Raw genomic sequence first — 22,659 nt, forward strand, 5'->3', positions numbered from 1 at the left:
CAGCCAACGAGGTATTTGTTTTGTTTGTCTGTAATTTCCTTTGTTAAAATGCTATTTATTTCACATGCTCTGCATGCTATTTATGTTAAGTTAACGCTTTGTTTCGTCATCAATGTGTGTTAAGTTTTCACAGTGGACTGAGGAGAAGCCTCAATAAACCAGTAGCAAGAAAGCCACTTGTGTCTGCCTGTGCTTCCAGGGAGTTACACTTACTGTTTCTTTACAGCTGTCACCACCAGAGTTTTTGATGAGAAGCTAATCAAAATGAATACTACCTCTCTAAAAGTGTTGTATTGCAGTGGGCTACATTGCAGGAGAATATTTGGTCTGACAGCTGCAGACTCAACTTATAACACTGTGGGTTTTCAGTTTAGAAACCGCTGGTCAGGTCAGGTGTGTGTCAAAACGCGTTGAGGTTATTATCAGAGGAAACTAATGCAAACATTCACATCTGAGCTGTTGACATTCTCTGTCAAGTACTAATGTGACTATTGAGGGTCTCTTAATTAGGGGTTAAGGTAGAAATATATAGTTTGGTCCAACGCCTTCAGGAAGTCCTTAACAGAAACAGGAACTCCTATTCAGCATCTGATGTGATTTATACTATCAATAATACAAACATTTTTTACAAAGCAGTTTCGTAATTTTTATTGTGGCTGAAATAGCTAATATGTGGAGTTCTTTCCTTTTGTACACAAAACAGGTACAAAGCTTGCAAGAGTATGGGAAGTTTCCAATGAAACTTATTGTGTTGGACACTTCATAAGTGTAACCTGTTAGTTTGGATTGACACTTAACGTGGCAGAGCTTCCAAATGGAAACAGAGTGAGATTGTGTATGGTACGAATGGAGCTGATACTTGCGGTTTTCAGCAGCCTTCAGTGTGCACAGGAAGTCACAGAAACACTCACATCCTGATCGAGTTGACCCAGATTTAACAACATCTTAACATACTGAGAGTTTATACAGTCTCTAAATTATGACAAGGAGCCAATTACAATACAATACTAAAAATGAATAATAATAGTCTGGGATCTCAGGTCAAGGTTCAGACATCAGTCATATCAGTTATGTCACACACAAAAATTTAATATTAACCCTCCAGTAGTGTTGTATTGCAGTGGGCTACATTGCAGGAGAATATTTGGTCTGACAGCTGCAGACTCAACTTATATCTCTGAGTGGGTTTTCAGTTTAGAAACCGCTTGTCGGGTCAGGTGCGTGTCAAAATGTGTTGAGGTTATTATCAGAGGAAACTAATGCAAACGTTCACATCTGAGCTGTTGACATTCTCTGTCAAGTAATGTGATTGTTGAGGGTCTCTTAATTAGGGGTTAAGGTAGAAATATATAGTTTGGTCCAACGCCTTTAGGAAGTCCTTAACAGGAACAGGAACTCCTATTCAGCATCAGATGTGATTTATACCATCAATAATACAAACATTTTTTACAAAGCAGTTTCGTAATTTTTTTATTGTGGCTGAAATAAAATGAAAAAATGAATGAAAAATAAAAAATTATCACCTGAAAATGAGTAAACCTGTATGGCGAGTTGTCATCATGCACTGTCTCGGATTGCTTAAAAGAGCATATGAGGCAATGAAGTTATTTAGTTTTTTTTATGATCTCACTCTTAGGGCGGAGTCGGACGTAGTTTTATAAACAGGGGCTTGTCAGCAGGATTACTGTTGCAGGTGGCAGAAACATGAATCCGATAAAGGACTTCAATCTGACTTATGAAGCGCTTAACGAAGAAATCACTTTCTCTGCAGGAGATACTATTGTAGTCACGGTTACTTTCAAATTGACAAAAAACACCAAAGTCAAAAGCTTGCGGATAAAAGCCAAAGGGGATGCGAACGTGAACTGGACAACAGAAGGCGGAGATGTGGCGATCTCCTTCAGAGCCCACAGGAGATATTTCAAAATAAAAGAATACTCAGAAAATGCTAACGGTAAGACAAAGAAATGTCACCTCGTAGTCATTAGCAAGCTGGAAAAAGTTTGTTGTATTCTAATGGGCGTTTGAAAAGGTAGCTCTTTACATTTCTGTATTGTTGTATTCATTTTGCCTTTAATAGCTTATTGGCACAATTAACTGTTATAAACATTTGCAAAAACATCGCAATTCTTGAGTGCTTTTTCTACAGTAAAAGTGCACGAATACACTATTGTAATGTGTGTTGGCCCGTGTTATAGGTGTGCAAAACCGCTAGATTTGCGATCATCCGATACCAAGTAAATACAGGGCTAGTAGGCTATCGCCGATATCGATACTTTTTAATAATTACGGTGGATGCATCATCGGTCTGAATCTAATCTAAATCTGAATTAATTTTCATGACATTTAAGTGTTTTTGTGATTTGTCTTTTACAAACACATACTAAATTTAAAAATTAAAAGTGATCTTTTACTAAAATACTAAAATACTCAGACTAGTTCATTATTCAGGATTTAATGATGATTAAAGATGGAATATATACTAATAATTTATGAATGAAATTAATTAAAAAGGGATATCGAAAAACAATAATTGATTAATGAAAACGTAGTTTAAAAATACATCAATGAATTCATCAATACTGGAATTCAGAAATCTATTAGAAAATGGAGATTTTAATCAGACGTTTAAAAGGACATCTTCTTCTCAGATTTGCATTTTATCAGCAGTAGCTACTGACTAGCATGTGCCATCGTGAATTATACGATATTACCATATGAGTCTCACAATTGTAATCAGTCCAGTTATGTGAAGACGCTGATATTTCTAAAGTCTCTAACAGATGGCTTAATCATTACTACTTTTGCAGGCACTGTACTTCCCAAAGGTATCCATCAGTTTAAGTTCAGGATTCAAATCCCACAGTGGTAAGTGGAGATTTTTTGTTACTAGCATTAGCTTCTGTGTCATTGTTTACTCTTGCAAATACATTCATTCCTGTGTTGCTTCTATCTTACAGGGACCTACCATCATCCTTCAAGGGGCCTTGTGGGTCTATTATCTACATGCTTGAGGCAAGAATATCCAGGAGCTGGAGTTTGGATTCAAAAACACAAAAAGAGATCCGTTTTGTTTCAAAGACCTTTCCATACATGGATCAAGTAATGGTAAGTGTGTCACATATTACTTGTTATAAATGTAATACTTGTAGCTGCTACAATTGAAAATTTTTAGGGCAGTAAGTTGTATGATGAAAAGAAAAATGGGTTAATAGAGGGAATGGGTTGAGTAAAATGCAGCAATAAGGAGTGATCACACAAGGCATTTTTTTACAGTGTCCACAGTCTGGTTCAGTGACTAAAGAGATGGGGACTTTCTCCAAAACACAAGTTCAGTTGTCTGCTACTGCTCAGAAGGTCTGCTCTCCAGGTAAAGTGACTACACATTAATAACACAACCAAATGTTGACACAGGATACTGTCAGCTGATATCTGATGTATTTCTTTACTAACTCAGAAGGAGGCATTTCAATGTTTCTCATATATGTACATGAAGATGTAAAATGTGCTATTTTTTATATGTGGTTATATTATCTGAGAAAAATTGGTGCATACTCAAATGTTGTCATTTGTATTTGATAGGTGACACGTTGTCTGTTGTTGCCAAAATAAGCAACTCTTCTTCCAAAAATGTGACGCCCAAATACAAATTAATGCAGAAAATAGAGTACCGCGTCGGCTCTGCCAAAAACAGCAAGGAAAAAATTCTCGCCAAAGCAGTTGGCAACACTATCAAGCCAAGATCAGAGGAAACAGTCTCCTACCAGCTGATGGTTCCTGCTGATGCCATCTACACTATCCATAACTGTGACATCCTCACGGTAGAATATTACGTCAAGGTATGTAACAACATGGTATCAATATGTGAACTCAGAAAGGAGAAATTAATTGCTTTTCTTTGCAAACACTTGTTTTAATCAAACAGAAACACACACTGATCAGCATCATCATAATCACAGGTCAAGTGAAGGGTGCTGATTATGTCATTCTCATTGCACCTGTCAGTGGACAGGATGTATTAGGCAGTTAGACAGCAAGTGAACAAAACCTCAGATTTGACGTTTTAGAAACAGGAAAAAAGGGAAAGTGGAAGGATTTCAGAGAGTTTGACAAGGGCCAAACTGTAATGGCTAGATGACTGGGTGTGCACATCCCTTACCTGAGGAAGACATGGCACCAGGATGCAGGACTGCGGTATGCAACATGTCCCGGGCAGCAGAGAGAGCAATCAAGTGGCTGTGGGTAAGGAGGAAACATGCTTAGCTGGGGAGCTCGCTAGAGGTGAGGCTGGCTGCGTAACTTTAGTATTTGCGAATCATGATAGATTTGGTCGATCGGGTCGTGGTTCAGTCCGCATCAACGTGTCAGGTATGTTTGCTACATAAACGGGCTAGTCTATTTTATTGAAAGTTTAGTTGTTGATAGTCACTGAATGGCGAGAAAAACAAGATTGTGAAGTGGCAGCGTGGAGGGGGGTGACTCCAGGACGCTGGAATTTACTGTGAGGCCTTCTTGAGGTTATAAGAACACAGTGTAAGACGATAATCATGTTTATCTGCCAACTTTATTAAGAATTTCTCTTTTTCTTTCAGGTATATGTGGACATCAGTTTTTCCCGTGATCCAGAGGTGGTGTTTCCACTGGTTGTCGTTTCATCTGCCCTTGTTGCCATGCACCTTGGTGAGGCTGCAGGGCCTTACCCTCCCGGAGCTATTGGGGCTCAAAGTTACAGTGACTTCCCTCCCCCCAGCTTCCCTGCTGGACTTCATCCCCTACCCGCAGGCCCAAGCGCTAACGCATACCCATCACCATATCCCCCGCAGCCTGCAAACATAGGAAGTGGCTACAATAACCAGTGGCCATAAAATCTTGCTCCATAAGGGTTTTCTGCTGAAGCTCCCATGCCATCTTTAGTGCAGCCTCCAGCCATTACGGTTCCACCACATTTCCAACAGGGCGGAGAACCTCCGTCCTACATGACCCTTTATCCACCTTCTTATGATACTCTTGGCAGTGGGTCAGATCACAAAAGCTGAGCCTCAAACATAACCCAAAAAGTACGAGCTAACATATTATCAGCCTATTTGTTATTCAGTCATTTATATATTTGCACTTTTAAAAATGGAGTTTATATCTGTCCTTGTGTTGTGTCATTAAGTGTTCATTAAAAACTTATTTTCACTTGGTTCCTTACTCTTATTTCAAATCTTTGTGGAAACCAGCAGATACAATTGAAAATGTCAACAAGCCTCAGATTTTTCACAGAAAACCTGCAAAATGGTTAACCTTTCTCTTTTTGGCTTTTAATCACATTGTTCATGTTGCATCAGGATAGAGAAAAACATCATGTGAACACTCAAGCCCCTTGCGCCCCTCCTTCTCCAAAAAGCTGTCCCATTCTTCACAGTAACAGTTGAGGCAATGCTATTCAACCATTTTCTCCTCATAACAGATTTATGTTCTTTAAAACTATTTAGTAGTCCATGGGGTTGCAGGACAGTCGTTGTAAATAGTTTTCTTGCTAGCCACAGTGATAAACAGGAACTGTTTGGGGGGTTGTGTGTATCAGAAAAACAGTAACCACACATGCACAACCAGAATGAGCTCAGTCTGAACTGTGGTCCATGGGGGTTTGGTGTACAAAACCAGTTGAAGTTTCGTTCCCTCTCACATGCTGCTTTTGGTAAATAGATACAAGCATCGTCATGGGAAGACAACTTCTGTGTGTCTGTTTTCTTGTCTCCGTCAAGTCCGCTAGCAAACAGCCTAGTAACGATTTCACGCTGGTGTTCGTTTAATTTAATTTTGAGAGCACACGGATTTCGGAGGCAGAAAATGCCCAGTAGCGTTAATAATATCAAAATGTCTATAATGTTAGGCGTTCAAGTAGTTGAATATATATAGTCGAAATTATAACAATATTAACAGGTGCTAGATCAGTTTTGCTACAACAAACTTCATCTGTTTAGCGTTTCTTTACGTTTTACTATGGGGCACCGTTTGTAAAGTTGGGCATGTTAAAATGAATACGCAATTTGACAGAAATTCTGACTTTTGGCAATGCATCTAAATGTTCGGGGCAGCGACGGCAACTCCTTCCAGTTTACAGTCTGTTATCCAACTAGCGTAGCATGTGTCAGACAGATAGCTTAGCGTTAGCTTGTAGCTAAAACTATCTAAGGCTAGCTCAGCAGGACATTTACAATACACATAAAAATGTATTGTTTATAAAGCCAAAGCTCTCTGGATATAAATGTCTCCTCAGAGCGCCACCGGCACTGCTCATGGGTTCCTGGAGGAACAAAAGTTGGAAGACTTTTGCCTTGTTATCATTATGATGGAATGGAATGACAGGTGTAGAGGAGTACTGGCCAGAGAAGGACTGACGGTGGAGGGGGTCAAGGAGATGAAGGTGTTGAAGAATGGTGGTCGGAGTCGCTGGATGGAGAATAATGACCAAGGCTTTCAGAAACATGGACTGCCTGTCGTCAGGAAAGGTGTCCAGTTGGAAGTAGATGAAAAGAAGTGGATTGAAGAAGAGAATCTGGGATTGATTGGTGGAAATTCGAAAGACTCTCTGTCGGATGTATCGAGTACCAACTCATAGTCCATGGTGGAGGTAGTGAGAACTGAGCCAAACGGGTGAGGAGAGGTTAAACACATGCGGCTAATTGGATGTTTGAATTTGTGCCCCCAAAGAAGAGCTGTGATGACAATATTGATGACATTTCTGGTGGCCATTGAGAAGTATCCTCCAAATTTGATGGAGGGTGCTGCGTAAAGCTAGATGTCATCAGGTTGCGAGACTCAAAAGGAAAGGGTGAAAGGGGATGGGATAAGAGGGGTCAAGGGATGAGAGGGGTCGAGGGGAAGGAATGAAAGTCATCCGGTATATGTATGATGAAATGGAGCTTACTTTAGCTAGTAATTTGTCGACTATATCTGGTACTGCGATAGCTCACTGGAGGCCTGGGTGGAAATCCCGTGTAAAGCCATTAATGAAGAAATTTACATAGGAGCGGTTTGAGTGCGGAGTTGAAGGCGTCAGTTTTGATGGTTGTTTTGAGAAACGTGGATTGTCTCTCTGTCCGATACTGTTGTCAGTAATGTGGGAGCACCAAAGGGGACTGTCCTGTTTCCATTTCTGTTCACTCTTTACACGTCGGATTTCCACTACAGCTCTGGGTCCTGCCGCCTGCAGAAGTTCTCTGATGACTCTGCAGTGGTGGCGTTATTAGAGATAGACGGGAGGTGGAGCATAGGACACTGATCGGAGACTTTGTTGAGTGGTCCCAGGCAAACCACCCACTCCTGAATGTGTACAAGACCAAGGAGCTGTTCACTGACTTCAGAAGGAAGAGGACACCAGCGGAGGCAATCACCATCAAGAGCCTAGAGGTGGAAGTAGTGGACCAATATAAGTACCTGGGAGTCCACATGAACAGCAGACTGGACGGAAGAGACAACACCGATGCTGTGTACAAGAAGGCCCGAGTAGATTCTGCTTCCTGGAGATTTTCTACCAGTCTGTTGTTGCGAGTGCCCTGTACTTTGCTGTGGTTTGTTGGGGGAGCAGCACCAGCAAAAAGGACATAAGTAGCATCGACAAACTGATCCAGCTCTACTGGAGTTTGTAGAGTGGTGTGACAGCTCACACCTGAAACTGAAAGTCAACAAAACCAAGGTTCCATTAGAACATTAGTGCACATCCACATCAACATATGCTTTATCACATTAGACAACATTAGGCCTAATAAAGTGATTACGCTCAGCGTTCATGCACAGGTGGACGCTGCAGACCACATTTGACCCTGATTTGACCTGAGAATGTTGCCTTGATCCTCTCTGATTGCCTGGTGAAAACGAGAAGCTTCTAAACCGCACTGAGAGTCACAGGGACGCAATTTAAATGTGTGTGGAAGTTACGAAATATGGTTCCTTGCCTCATAAAAGGTTAAGCAGAACACCAGACAACTACTTCTGTCAGTGTTTTGGACTTGATTTGTTTTAATGTTTTCTCTGTTTTAGTGTTTTCTCTGACTCAGACTTGAATAAAGATCAATAAAGTTCCTCTGTGAGTCTTTCAGTGTGAGTATAAGGATTTTTTTGTTGTGCCTTAATATGTTGGCATCTCTGTAAATAATCTAATAGTTTTACACTTGAATCTACTTTCTGTAACACCAACCCTTAAAACCCAGATATCTATTATAAAAAATAATTATCTGGAAATGAGTAAACCTGTATCATCTGATTTGTCATCATGCACTGACTGCTTAAAATAATGCTGTCAACATTTCTCAACTGACACATTATAGCCAGTTTAGACTTCTGCATTAAGTTGATGCAGAAGCTACGGCAACAGCGCAGACCCCAACTAGACAGTGCGCAGACCCTATGACTGTTTATCCATCTCCATGATTTTCAAATTCATTGTTTTGGATCAATACAGATAAAACACATCTGAACTCGTGTTCAGTGAAAGATTCAGTCACGATTGTTGAAAGTTAAGCAGGAATTGGAAAGTGAAGAAGGAAGTAGAAACAAAAATTAACCTTGGCAAAAGAGTATCATTTGACTGGTGTTACAGAGCGAGCCAGACTGACTAGCACACAAATAGAAATGGTTAGCACCGGTGCAGGATGCGCGCGTGGGGAGCACACAATTAGAAATGGCTCGCACCTGTGCAGGCTGCGTGCGTGTGGCATCTAGGTCCCGCAGTACTCTAATTATGCATTGCCACAAGTCCTTAAACTTAGATCGCTGTTGTAAAAAATAATCACCTGCAAATGAGTAAAGCTGTATCACCCGAGTTGTCATAATACACTGACTTAAAAGTGGCTGCTTAAATGAATGCTTAAATGAGATGCTTCTTAACCTCACTGAGAGACATGGGGATGCAATTTAAAATGTGTGTGGAAGTTACCAAATATGGTCGCTTGCCCCATTAAAGGTTAAGTAGAACATCAGACTAACATCCTCTAATCATTTTACACTTAAATCTACTTTCTGTAACACAAACCCTTAAACTCTGACTTCTATTATAAAATATAATCACCTGAAAATGAATAAACCTAGATGGCCTGAGTTGTCATCATGCACTGACTTCAATTGCTTAAAAGAGTGCTGTCACTGTGGCCTACTTTTAGAGTAGGCCTACTTTTAGAGTAGAGCACAGTGGCGAGGTGGTTAGCACTGATGCCTCACAGCGAGAAGGTTGGGCCGGCTGGGCCTTTCTGTGTGGAGTTTACATGTTCTCCCTGTGTCTGCGTGGGTTCTCTCCGGGTACTCGGGCTTCCTCCCACTACCCAAAGACATGCTCATTGGGTTAATTGGTGATTCTAAATTGGCCGTAGGTGTGCGTGTGAGTGTGAATGGTTGTCTGTCTCTCTATGTTGGCCCTGCGACGGACTGGTGACCTGTCCAGGGTGTACCCCTGCCTCTCGCCCGATGACAGCTGGGATAGGCTCCAGCGACCCTTAACAGGACTAAGCGGGTACAGAAGATGAATGTATGAATGCTGTCAAGATTTTTTTTATGATCTCACTGATGATGATCGCGGAGTCAGAAGTAGTTTTATAACCAGAGGATTGTCAGCAGGATTACTGTTGTAGGGGACAAAACAGGAAACAGCATGTCTGATAAAGGACTTCAATCTGACTTATGAAGCGCTTAACGAAGAAATCACTTTCTCTGCAGGAGACTGTAGCCATTGTAGGCACGGTTACTTTCAATTTATCAAAAGATACCAAAGTCAAAAGTTTTCTGATAAAAACCAAAGGTGATGCACTGGACAGAAGGAATCTACAATGAAACTAGGCTGAATAAATGGGAAGAATACTAGAAAATTAATTATTACTACATGCTTTTAAGCAAATCCCACCAAACCGTCTTAATTAAATACTACTCAACGCGCTTATGTTGACGTTACTCAACATGCTTATGTTGAAGTTATTCAACGCGCTTATGTTGAAGGTACTCAACGCGCTTATTTACTTGACACAAATGAATTGTATTTATGTTGTAGTGTTTTGTTGATTGTACTCAGGGCCGTTTCTAGCTTCGTGGGGGCCCTAAGCAGGATGCTGTTTGGGGGCCCCCAGTTTGTCAAACTACGCTGAAGAGATTACTAACCCTTAGATGGATTCAAGGAGTTTTATTGTCATTACACACATGTTGGTACATGAGGTGGAATGAAATGAGTTACCCTGGTCCCACTGCAAGCCAAAGCAGAAACAGTAAAATTAAGAGTATAAAAATAGAATTAAATTAGCAAACTAAGTACAGTCCCTGACAAAAGTCTTGTCACTTATCCATTTTGTAGAAACAACAGTTTATAACCTGACTTTTAATTAATCCATTGGTTTTAGAAATGGCTCATATGAAAGCTAAAACCCTCCCAAATTATGTTTGATATACTAAAATAAATTTGCTTCACTGAAGAAAGATTGATCATTTAATGAACACAGAAAGGTCAGATTTTGGCAAGACAAAAGTTTTGTCGCCTACAGAAAGTAATGTGAAAATTGAACAAATCATTTACTTCAAATACAAAAATATGATGCATAACATCAGTGAATTAAGTACTGGTGCTGTGAGATCCATATTTAATATCTTGTATGACTTCCATGAGCTTGAAGGACTGCATCCATGCGGTTCGACAATGATTCATACAATTTATTGATGAAGTCATCAGGAATAGCAAAGAAAGCAGTCTTACAAGAATAAGAAAAAGATTTGAAGAGACTGGAGATGTTTTTGACAAGCCCAGGTCCGGCAGACCCCGCAAGACAACTGCTCGGGAGGACCGTTTGTTGGCTCGAAAATCCAAGGCCAGCCCCTTTTCCACTGCAGCAGAGCTCCACCAGGCCTGGTCACCTCAAGTCCCCGTGTCAACCAGAACAGTTTGTAGAATCCTGTCTCGAAATGGCCTCCATGGTAGAATCAGTACCCAGAAACCAGCACTAAACAAAAGGCAATTAAAAAAACGTGTGGCATTTGCCAAGGCCCACAGCCTGCTAAAAGGATGGACGCTGGAAAAGTGGCAGAAGGTGGATTTCTCAGATGAATCTTCGGTTGAATTACATCACAGCCGCCGCAAATATTGCAGGAGACCTACTGGAGCTCGCATGGATCCGAGATTCACCCAGAAAACAGTTAAATTTGGTGGCGGAAAAATCATGGTCTGGGGTTACATCCAGTATGGGGGTGTGCGAGAGATTTGCAGGGTGGAAGGCAATATCAATAGCGTAAAATATCAAGAAGTATTAGCTACCTCTTACATTCCCAACCATAAAAGGGGTCAAATTTTGCAGCAGGATGGTGCTCCATCGCATACTTCCATCTCTACATCAAAGTTCCTCAAGGCGAAGAAGATCAAGGTGCTCCAGGACTGGCCAGCCCAGTCACCAGACATGAACATCATTGAGCATGTCTGGGGAAGAATGAAAGAGGAAGCATGGAAGACGAAACCAAAGCATCTTGATGAACTCTGGGAGGCATGTAAGACTGCTTTCTTTGCTATTCCTGATGACTTCATCAATAAATTGTATGAATCATTGTCGAACCGCATGGATGCAGTCCTTCAAGCTCATGGAAGTCATACAAGATATTAAATATGGATCTCACAGCACCAGTACTTAATTCACTGATGTTATGCATCATATTTTTGTATTTGAAGTAAATGATTTGTTCAATTTTCACATTACTTTCTGTAGGCGACAAAACTTTTGTCTTGCCAAAATCTGACCTTTCTGTGTTCATTAAATGATCAATCTTTCTTCAGTGAAGCAAATTTATTTTAGTATATCAAACATAATTTGGGAGGGTTTTAGCTTTCATATGAGCCATTTCTAAAACCAATGGATTAATTAAAAGTCAGGTCATAAACTGTTGTTTCTACAAAATGGATAAGTGACAAGACTTTTGTCAGGGACTGTATAAAAAATAGGCAAGTAAGTAATATAAATATAGAAAGTGACAGTTGTGCATTACTGGAGTCTGTGCAAAATGACTGCATTCAGTGCAAAATGTATCTGTGGTTGGTTGTTGGGGGGGGGGGGGGGGCACTCAGGCAAGTTAAACTGATAAAAAACTATAATACAAGGAAAACAACAATCCTCTATATGTCAATAAATAAAACATATTTTGAGTGTTTATAAAAATGTTTACATAAGAAAATACAACAAACCAACATTGATTTTAAAGTGCAACAATGAAAACAAAACAACACTTAAAAATAATACTTATTTAACATCACAGTCACTTATCAGCAACACCTGATATACTTAATCAAAGTAATAATAACAGTTTATGTGATGGTTCTGGAGCTTCCTCGTCAGGAAGTTCAGTAGATAGAATTGCTCCTGTAAAGACAAGGTTCCTTAGGTTATCACGTAAAATAGATCATTAGTGCATATTCATATTTTATAACTGCAGTGATGTTGCTGTAATACAGAAAATTAAAATGAATCTGTTTTTATATTAAACACTGTGACGTACAGTGTGCCCAATAACAAAGTTGTCACTTTTAAGAGTTTTCTGCATTCATTTACACATAGGACCAACGAATATGATGCAGTATTGCCACAAAAACACCAGTCACTGCTTATTATTGCAGTTTATTTTATTTATATCCTACGACGTTTGTTTTTAAGCATAAAAAGGGATGTAACAAAACACACGAGATAGCTACAGATAAAGACAGGACATTTTAATTCACAGATGAGGATGAACATGCAGCTTTGGGGCCCCCTGGTGGCTTGGGGGCCCTAAGCATTTGCCTAGTTCTGCTGTAACATAAACATTAGTGTAAACTACCGAAGGGAGAGTGTATTAGTGACGTAGATCAAAAGGTCCAGCGTCAAACACGGGGTTAGTGGTACATTGAAAAAACAACGGTCTTTCGTTAGTGAAGCAAGGGTTCGATTCCCAATGATTGCTTTTTATGTATTTTATTGTAATATGTATATCATTTATTTATTATCAGCTTTAAACCACATATCCATGTGGTGTAGTCGAACAGGAATGTGCATGGCAAATCAACTCCCATACAAGCATGAAGACACGTCTCGATTGTACTGCATTTTATTCTCCACTATGTCCTAATAGAGCACTGTGTCACTGAAGCTTCGAGTAATGAGCCTTTTTTTGAATCACGTGTCGAGGCTTCAACAAAGCCTCGACTGGCCATCACTACGTATATATATATATGTCTATGGGCGTGTCTTCCAAGGCGTCCTCAGCCACACTGCGCATGTGCAAGAAAGTACGGAAACCGCGTTGGGACGGTCTTCATTCATTTTAACGCCTGCAGTGTGTTTTAAATAACTTGATTAAGTAGATTCAATTCAGCACAATTTTGTAATCCCAAAACCTTTTTGTATTACATTAATGCAATGAAACTCTCTTGATTTATTTTTCAAAAGTGGAATTATTCAATAGTTTCACCTTACAAAAATAATGTAATGCAAACAACATCCATGTTTCACTTCTTAGAGTGTAGCTGTCTTTACATTTATCTGTATTGGTGTATTCACATTAGACAACATTAGGCCACTTCTTTATGGTACCCAATAAAGCATTTATACTTCGGTTTCATTCAGAGGTGGACGTTGCAGACCATATTTGACCCTGATTTGACTTGAGAATGTTGCCTTGATCTTCTCTGATTGGCTGGGTAAAAACCACATTCTTCCCAACCTCACTATGTAGCACAGGGATGTCATTTAAAATGTGTGTGGAAGTTGCCATATATGTTTCACGGACCATAAAGAGTTAAACATTTCATAGTAAACGTAACTATTGTGAAATAATTTCTAGTAACCACAGTGTGAGATGCAACCAATCACAGTTCACGCTGGAGGAACACAGGTGTCATGGAAATATTCGGCCAGCTAATGCAAATCAGTAACTTAATTGTGCAATACAAATTGGCATTACTAAATTTAAAAATTAAAAGTGTTTTTTTTATGGTAAATAAAAATACTCAGTTGCAGACTAGTTCATTATTCAAGATTTACTGAGCATTTAACATGTAATATATAGAAATAATTTATAAATTAAATGAATTAGAAAGGGATTTACAAAAACAATAATAGTTAATGAAAACATAATTTAAAAATACATCAATGAATTCATCAATACTGGAATTCAGAAATCTATTAGAAAATGGAGACTTAAAATATTAAAAAGAACACATGTTCGTGTTCAGTATTGTAATGACAAACTATAGTAAATATTTAAAGTGTGTGATACACAAGATCTTTAGGTGTAGAGATAATCTGTGTTGTAGCAAAATTTGTATGATGAACATAGACTTTGACATCAATGCCATGGGAGTGTGAAACTGTGCCCCTTCAAAAAACCAGGGGTGGAAAGAGTACCAAAAAAATCTACTCAAGTAAAAGTACTGTTACCTTGATGAAATTTTACTTAAGTAAAAGTAAAAGTACTGGTGTAAAAATGTACTCCAGTAAAAGTAAAAAGTATCTCATTTAAAATGTACTCAGAGTAAAAGTTACATAGTTACTTCTTAGGCGAGGTGTATAATCTCTCCCCATGCAATAAAAAAGTACAAAAACATACACAAAGCTCAAACTCACTTTTTTATTAAAGAAAACACAGATCACAGATAGATCCAGATTACAGTTCCTCTCTTCTTTAAAAGCAGGTTGTTCAACCACAGAAAACGGATGAAGGCCTTCACAAATTAAGTTAATCATAACCGTGTCAACTTTTGCTTGCGGCACACGTTTGGTTCCATCCACTGCCACCAAGTCAGATATTTTTGCTTGTTTGGGTTTTTTTCTGGTTCCAGGGTCTGCTTCCGTGCTGCCATGAGGTCAGTGTAGACTTTCATCTTTGATGGATGTTTCCTGTGAATAAAAAGAAACATCATCATATAAATAATCAATACCATGTTTTCATTAAACATACAGTTAAAATATTTTTTATATTAATTCATTCAGATTTTTCAAAGTGACATGTAGAAAGAGTAGACTGGATAGGTCACTGGCACACTTTACGTGTGGTCCCAGATCACCTGGTTTTATCCTGCATATAAGATTACTGAATGAAAAACATTTACCAATATATCAATCAATCAGTCTTTATTTATATAGCGCCAAATCACAACAACAGTCATCTCAAGGCACTTTACACATAGAGCAGGTCTAGACCATACTCTTTAATTTTAAAGAGACACAATATTAGAACAACACTAGAAGATTTTAGCCAAAACTTAATAACTCTTTGGTGCATTTTTCAATGTGTTAATACACTCATAAGCAATTTTCAACCCACTTCATAGCAATATTAGCATAATTTTGTGTGAAATTAAGGAATGAGTCAAATTTGATTGTTTAAAATGAAGCTTACTAGCTTACCAAGTTAGCTAACGTTAACTAGCACTATAAAGCTGGCTGCTAACACTGACGTTAGCATACCATGATTGAGCAAAGTTATTAATTGCATGGATCCATGATTAATTGCATGTACCGTTATTTATGTAGCAGGATGAGATGCCCCATCCTGGCTCTCATGCAGGTGAATGTGCTGCTTGGCTCTCTCTCTCCACTAATCAATTAGCGCATGGGGTTACCCTATATAGGGGGGCAGTGTTATCTGTTCGGCCTCTTGCTCTTTGGCTCTGAGGTCCGCCCACTTCCGGTTTGCCTCACTTCCTCCGACTCGCCGTCGCCTGTGCAGGTAATGTGGTGGTAGCTGCCTCGCTTAGTGTCTGTGTATGTAATTTTATATTTGTGCATGTCACCCAATTACTGCTTGTCTGCGTGTAGCCCTCCGACACGGTCCGTACCTGACTGGCTCACGGGAAATAACGGCCAAATGTGCTTGGCCCGTGTTCGGCGGCAGGCTCTTACGACGGCTAATAGAGCAGGAAGCCTTCTGCTTCTCTCCTGTGTGTGTGTGTGTGATCTGACGCCGCCTGATCGGTATGTAAGGTTAATCTTTTAGCCTCTGCATTAAGTGTTTTTTTTATATATTAATTTAGTGCATTTTATTTTTATAGGACAGACTGACTGGTGAGCAGTGGGATACTGCTACCACAACCACTGCTGCTTTGCTGCCGTTTTATTTCGGGTTTGTTTAGCTGTGCGGGAACTACCCTCAGTTGCGCAGCTCGGCTTCTGGTTACTCCACTGTGATACTGCCGAATTGCTCGCTTTGGCGTTGGGTTAACTCTTTTATTTTTTGTTTATTTGACTTGATTTCGTTTCAGTTTTGTTAATTTTGACTTGCCAAGTTGAAGTTTGTTCTTTTTCTTTAGTTGGCAATAGTTTAGGTTTTGTTTGTCCAGCTGCCTGCGGGTATATCAATGTACTGCAGCTGGTTCTTATAATTTTCAACTGTTGTGTGTATTGTTTATTTGTTTCCTTTTTGAATTATATATATTTTTTTCTTATTATTGGCAGCTAAGTTTTGGTTTGAATTTGATTGCTGCCACCCCTAAGTTGTTTATGATTATTAATTATTTTGTTTATTGGTTTATTCTATTGGGATTTTTGGTTGCTTTGAGTTTACCCCTCTTTAACATTTTCCCCTCTCCTTGCAGGTGCTGGTAGTTTACGGTGGCGGCCCTGGTGTCCTGGTGGTGGTGTCCCCTTATTGTGTGCTGTGTGACCCTTGAGTTTTCATTTTTGTCTTTTCCTGGGATCCTTCACTCCTCGTTCCCCTAGCCTCCCCACTGGTAAACTCCAGCCCTGCCCTTGCACACCCCTTCCTTAACTGTGTTTTAAAATGATATTGTTTTAGTAAAATTTGTAATAAAGTGTATTTTAACTGGAACCACGTCTTCTGCTCGTTAAGAGAAACGAACCTGAATGCCTTCCTTTTTTTATTGGTACAAATACTAAAAACTATTTCCTTGGGCGAAATTCCCAAGGTGGCGTTGTTTGGGATATTTACATCAACCCACAGTACCCCTCCCACTCGAACGTGTGTTGCCACATTTAGCTTCACTGAGGTATCTTACCTGTACATGCTTGCGCAGGTTGGAAACAGAGTTTTTGTAGGTGGATAGCTGCGTCTCGTTGTCATTCGCGGACTTGAACTCAAAGAAGTCCCTTAAGTATGGCCAGGGCTTGGCCTCACGTTCTCCGTGCGTGTCTCTCTGTCCCAAATTCGACCCTTCTCCATCAACACTCGTCTCCATCTTTTAGCAAGCTCCTCTATGGCTCTGGCTCCTCTGTGTCGCCAACGTCTCGACGTTTATGACCTTCTGGCGCTGCAGTTGTCCAGAGCCAATCAGATGGATAGTTAGTGGCACGCAGACGTAGTGCAAGTTCATCTGTTTTTTTTATTTATTTTTTTTTACTTTGTAACGGAAGCTATTTAAAATGTAGTGAAGTAAATTATTTCCAATAATATGTACTTAAGTAAAAGTAAAACTACTGATTTTAAAAAGTACTCAAAAAAGTACAAGTACACAAAAAAACTACTCAATTACAGTAACGAGAGTAAATGTAACTCGTTACTTTCCACCCCTGCTTTTGTTTATGATCTCACTCTTGGGGTGGAGTCGGACGTAGTTTTATAAACAGGGGCTTGTCAGCAGGATTACTGTTGTAGGTGGCAGAAACATGTCTCCGATAAAGGACTTAAATTTGACTTATGAAGCGCTTAACGAAGAAATCACTTTCTCTGCAGGAGATACTATTGCAGTCACCGTTACTTTCAAACTGACAAAAGACACCAAAGTCAAAAGCTTGCGGATAAAAGCCAAAGGGGATGCGAACGTTCACTGGACAAGAGGAGGCGCATTTGTGGAGATCTCCTACAGTGCCTACAGGAGATATTTCAAAATAGAAGAATACTTAGAAAATGCTGAAGGTAAAACAAAGAAATGTCACCTCGTAGTCATTAGCAAGCTGGAAAAAGTTTGTTGTATTCTAATGGGCGTTGTTTGAAAAGGTAGCTCTTTACATTTCTGTATTGTTGTATTAATTTTGCCTTTAATAGCTAACTTATAAACATTTGCAAAAACATCGCAATTCTTGAGTGCTTTTTCTACAGTAAAAGTGCACGAATACACTATTGTAATGTGTGTTGGCCCGTGTTCAAAGCGAAAGCAAATTAATTCAGCGAGACGGATAGGTCTATGAGAAGTCAGCGTGACTCCCCCATCCTGGAACGTTTGGTTTCCTCCGGATGGGTTTGTTTGTGTTGGCTTGGTTTGTTTCATAAACTGTGTATGTCTTTGTTTACACATTTGACAGTAAACCTAAATATTGTGAAGTCATTTCTGGTAACCACAGTGTGGGATGTAACGACTTCTCACGCTACGAAGACTGTGGAGGAACACAGGTGTCATGAAAGTATTCGGCCAGCTAATGCCAATCAGTAACTTAATTGTGTAACACACATTGGCATTATTAAATTTAAAAATTAAGTGATCTTTTACTAAAATACTAAAATACTTAGACTAGTTCATTATTCAAGATTTAATGATCATTAAAGATGGAATATACACAAATAATTTATAAATGAAATGAATTAAGGGATTTACAAAAACAAGTGATTAAAGAAAACGTAGTTTAATAATACATCAATGAATTCATCAATACTGGAATTCAGAAATCTATTAAAAAATGGAGATTTTAATTAGACATTTAAAAGGACATCTTCTTTTCAGATTTGCATTTTATCACGACTAGCATGTGCCATCGTGAATTACTTTCACTTGGAGAATATGAATCTCACAATTGTAATCAGTCCAGTTCTGTGAAGACTCTGATATTTCTAAAGTCTCTAACAGATGGCTTAATCATTACTACTTTTGCAGGCACTGTACTTCCCAAAGGTATCCATCAGTTTAAGTTCAGGATTCAAATCCCACAGTGGTAAGTGGAGATTTTTTGTTACTAGCATTAGCTTCTGTGTCATTGTTTACTCTTGCAAATACATTCATTCCTGTGTTGCTTCTATCTATCTTACAGGGACCTACCATCATCCTTCAAGGGGGGTCGTGGATCTATTATCTACATGCTTGAGGCAAGAATATCCAGGAGCTGGAGGTTGGATTCAAAAACACAAGAAGAGATCAGTTTTGTTTCAAAGACCTTTCCACACATGGGTCAAGTAATGGTAAGTGTGTCACATATTACTTGTTATAAATGTAATACTTGTAGCTGCTACAGTTGAAAATATTTAGGGCAGTAAGCTGTATGATGAAAAGAAAAATGGGTTAATAGAGGGAATGGGTTGAGTAAAATGCAGCAATAAGGAGTGATCACACAAGGCATTTTTTTACAGTGTCCACAGTCTGGTTCAGTGACGAAAGAGACGGGTGTTTTCTCCAAAACACAAGTTCAGTTGTCTGCTACTGCTCAGAAGGTCTGCTCTCCAGGTAAAGTGACTGCACATTAATAACACAACCAAATGTTGACACAGGATACTGTCAGCTGATATCTGATGTATTTCTTTACTAACTCAGAAGGGGGCTGTTCAATGTTTCTCATATATGTACATGAAGATGTAAAAATATGCTATTATTTATATGTGATTATATTATCTGAGAAAAATTGGTGCATACTCAGTTGTTGTCATTTGAATTTGATAGGTGACACGTTGTCTATTGTTGCCAAAATCAGCAACTCTTCTTCCAAAAATGTGAAGCCCAAATTCAAATTAGTGCAGAAAATAGAGTACCGCGTCGGCTCCGCCAAAACCAGCAAGGAAAAAATTCTCACCAAAGGGGTTGGCGACACTATCAAGCCAAGATCAGAGGAAACAGTCTCCTGCCAGCTGATGGTTCCCGCTGATGCCATCTACACTATCCATAACTGTGAAATCCTCACGGTAGAATATTACGTCAAGGTATGTAACAACATGGTATCAATACGTGAACTCAGAAAGGAATGAACTGCTTTTCTTTGCAAACACTTGTTTTAATCAAACAGAAACACACACTGATCAGCATCATCATAATCACTGGTCAAGTGAAGGGTGATGATTATGTCATTCTCATTGCACCTGTCAGTGGACAGGATGTATTAGGTAGTTAGACAGCAAGTGAACATTTTGTCTTCAGATTTGACGTTTTAGAAACAGGAAAAAAGGGAAAGTGGAAGGATTTCAGAGAGTTTGACAAGGGCCAAACTGTAATGGCTAGATGACTGGGTGTGCACATCCCTTACCTGAGGAAGACATGGCACCAGGATGCAGGACTGCGGTATGCAACATGTCATGGGCAGCAGAGAGAGCAAGCGAGTGGCTGTGGGTCAGGAGGAAACATGCTTAGCTGGGGAGCTCGCTAGAGGTGAGGCTGGCTGTGTAACTTCAGTATTTGCAAATCATGATAGATTTGGTCGATCGGGTCGTGGTTCAGTCCGCATCAACGTGTCAGGTATGTTTTGCTATATAAACGGGCTAGTCTATTTTATTGAAAGTTTAGTTGTTGATAGTCACTGAATGGCGAGAAAAACGAGATTGTGCAGTGGCAGCGTGGAGGGGGGTGACTCCAGTACGCTGGAATTTACTGTGAGGCCTTCTTGAGGTTATAAGAACACAGTGTAAGACGATAATCATGTTTATCTGCCAACTTTATTAAGAATTTCTCTTTGTCTTTCAGGTATATGTGGACATCAGTTTTTCCCGTGATCCAGAGGTGGTGTTTCCACTGGTTGTCGTTTCATCTGCCCTTGTTGCCATGCACCTTGGTGAGGCTGCAGGGCCTTACCCTCCCGGAGCTATTGGGGCTCAAAGTTACAGTGACTTCCCTCCCCCCAGCTTCCCTGCTGGACTTCATCCCCTACCCGCAGGCCCGAGTGCTAATGCATACCCAGCACCATATCCCCCGCAGCCTGCAAACATAGGAAGTGGCTACAATAACCAGTGGCCACAGAATCTAACTCCATACGGGTTTTCTGCTGAAGCTCCCATGCCATCTTTAGTGCAGCCTCCAGCCATTACGGTTCCACCACATTTCCAACAGGGCGGAGAACCTCCGTCCTACATGACCCTTTACCCACCTTCTTATGATACTCTTGGCAGTGGGTCAGATCACAAAAGCTGAGCCTCAAACATAACCCAAAAAGTATGAGCTAACATATTATCAGCCTATTTGTTATTCAGTCATTTATATATTTGCACTTTTAAAAATGGAGTTTATATCTGTCCTTGTGTTGTGTCATTAAGTTAAGTGTTCATTAAAAACTTATTTTCACTTGGTTCCTTACTCTTATTTCAAATCTTTGTGGAAACCAGCAGATACAATTGAAAATGTCACCAAGCCTCAGATTTTTCACAGAAAATCTGCAAAATGGTTATCCTTTCTCTTTTAATCACATTGTTCATGTTGCATCAGGATAGAGAAAAACATCATGTGAACACTCAAGCCCCTTGCGCCCCTCCTTCTCCAAAAAAGCTGTCCCATTCTTCACAGTAACAGTTGAGGCAATCCTATTCAACCATTTTCTCCTCATAACAGATTTATGTTCTTTAAAACTATTTAGTAGTCCATGGGGTTGCAGGACAGTCGTTGTAAATAGTTTTCTTGCTAGCCACAGTGGTAAACAGGAACAGTTTGGGGGGTTGTGTGTATCAGAAAAACAGTAACCACACATGCACAACCAGAATGAACCCAGTCTGAACTGTGGTCCCTGGGGGTTTGGTATACGTACAAAACCAGTTGAAGTTTCGTTCCCTCTCACACGCTGCTTAAAATAGATACAAATAAATACAAGCATCGTCATGGGAAGACAACTTCTGTGTGTCTGTTTTCTTGTCTCTGTCAAGTCCGCTAGCAAACAGCCTGGTAACGATTTCACGCTGGTGTTCGTTTAATTTAATTTTGAGAACACACGGATTTCGGAGGCAGAAAATGCCCAGTAGCGTTAATAATATCAAAATGTCTATAATGTTAGCCGTTCAAGTAGTTGAATATATATATAGTCGAAATTATAACAATATTAACAGGTGCTAGATCAGTTTTGCTACAACAAACTTCATCTGTTTAGCGTTTCTTTACGTTTTACTATGGGGCACCGTTTGTAAAGTTGGGCATGTTAAAATGAATACGCAATTTTTCCTACATTTGACAGAAATTCAGACTTTTGGCATCTACATGTTCGGGGCAGCGACGGCAACTCCTTCCAGTTTACAGTCTGTTGTCCAACTAGCGTAGCATGTGTCAGACAGATAGCTTAGCGTTAGCTTGTAGCTAAAACTATCTAAGGCTAGCTCAGCAGGACATTTACAATACACATAAAAATGTATTTTTTATAAAGCTAATGCTCTCTGGATATAAATGTCTCCTCAGAGCTCCACCGGCACTGCTCATGGGTTCCTGGAGGAGCAAAAGCTGGAAGAGTTTTGCCTTGTTATCATTATGATGGAATGGAATGCCCTCCTCTCTCAGGGCATGCTGGAGGCAGGTGACTGTCCAGTCTGAAATTTTAGACAGGTGTAGAGGAGTACTGGCCAGTCATTTAAAATGTGTGTGGAAGTTACCATGTTTCACGGCCCATAAAGAGTTAAACATTTCATAGTTAACGTAACTATTGTGAAATCATTTCTAGTAACCACAGTGTGAGATGCAACCAATCACAGTTCACGCTGGAGGAACACAGGTGTCATGGAAATATTCGGCCAGCTAATGCCAATCAGTAACTTAATTGTGCAATACAAATTGGCATTACTAAA

At 39.7% G+C, this 22,659-nt stretch overlaps 2 protein-coding genes across 2 annotated transcripts; both read left to right on the forward strand.

Annotated features, from left to right (window-relative positions):
- The first annotated feature begins 1,310 nt into the window (after nucleotides 1-1,310).
- On the forward strand, nucleotides 1,311-5,471 carry LOC311493091 (arrestin domain-containing protein 3-like). The gene is given in 8 exon segments (XM_084551630.1): nucleotides 1,311-1,954; nucleotides 2,811-2,868; nucleotides 2,961-3,108; nucleotides 3,277-3,370; nucleotides 3,583-3,839; nucleotides 4,593-4,862; nucleotides 4,866-4,877; nucleotides 4,881-5,471. Coding segments are annotated over 8 exon segments (1,245 nt in total). The 5' UTR covers nucleotides 1,311-1,704; the 3' UTR covers nucleotides 5,037-5,471.
- Nucleotides 5,472-6,253: 782 nt separating this feature from the next.
- LOC311493194 (uncharacterized protein) lies at nucleotides 6,254-21,324 on the forward strand (the record flags this gene model as incomplete). Its single annotated transcript, XM_084551755.1, has 7 exons — nucleotides 6,254-6,579; nucleotides 16,647-16,705; nucleotides 18,800-18,857; nucleotides 18,954-19,101; nucleotides 19,270-19,363; nucleotides 19,577-19,833; nucleotides 20,588-21,324. The coding sequence occupies 7 exons, from the start codon at nucleotides 6,254-6,256 to the stop codon at nucleotides 21,029-21,031; spliced, it is 1,386 nt and encodes a 461-aa protein (XP_084407881.1). The 3' UTR covers nucleotides 21,032-21,324.
- Nucleotides 21,325-22,659: the final 1,335 nt, after the last annotated feature.

This window comes from Chelon labrosus, assembly GCF_963514085.1.
Source record: "Chelon labrosus genome assembly, chromosome: 9".
NCBI lineage: Eukaryota > Metazoa > Chordata > Actinopteri > Mugiliformes > Mugilidae > Chelon > Chelon labrosus.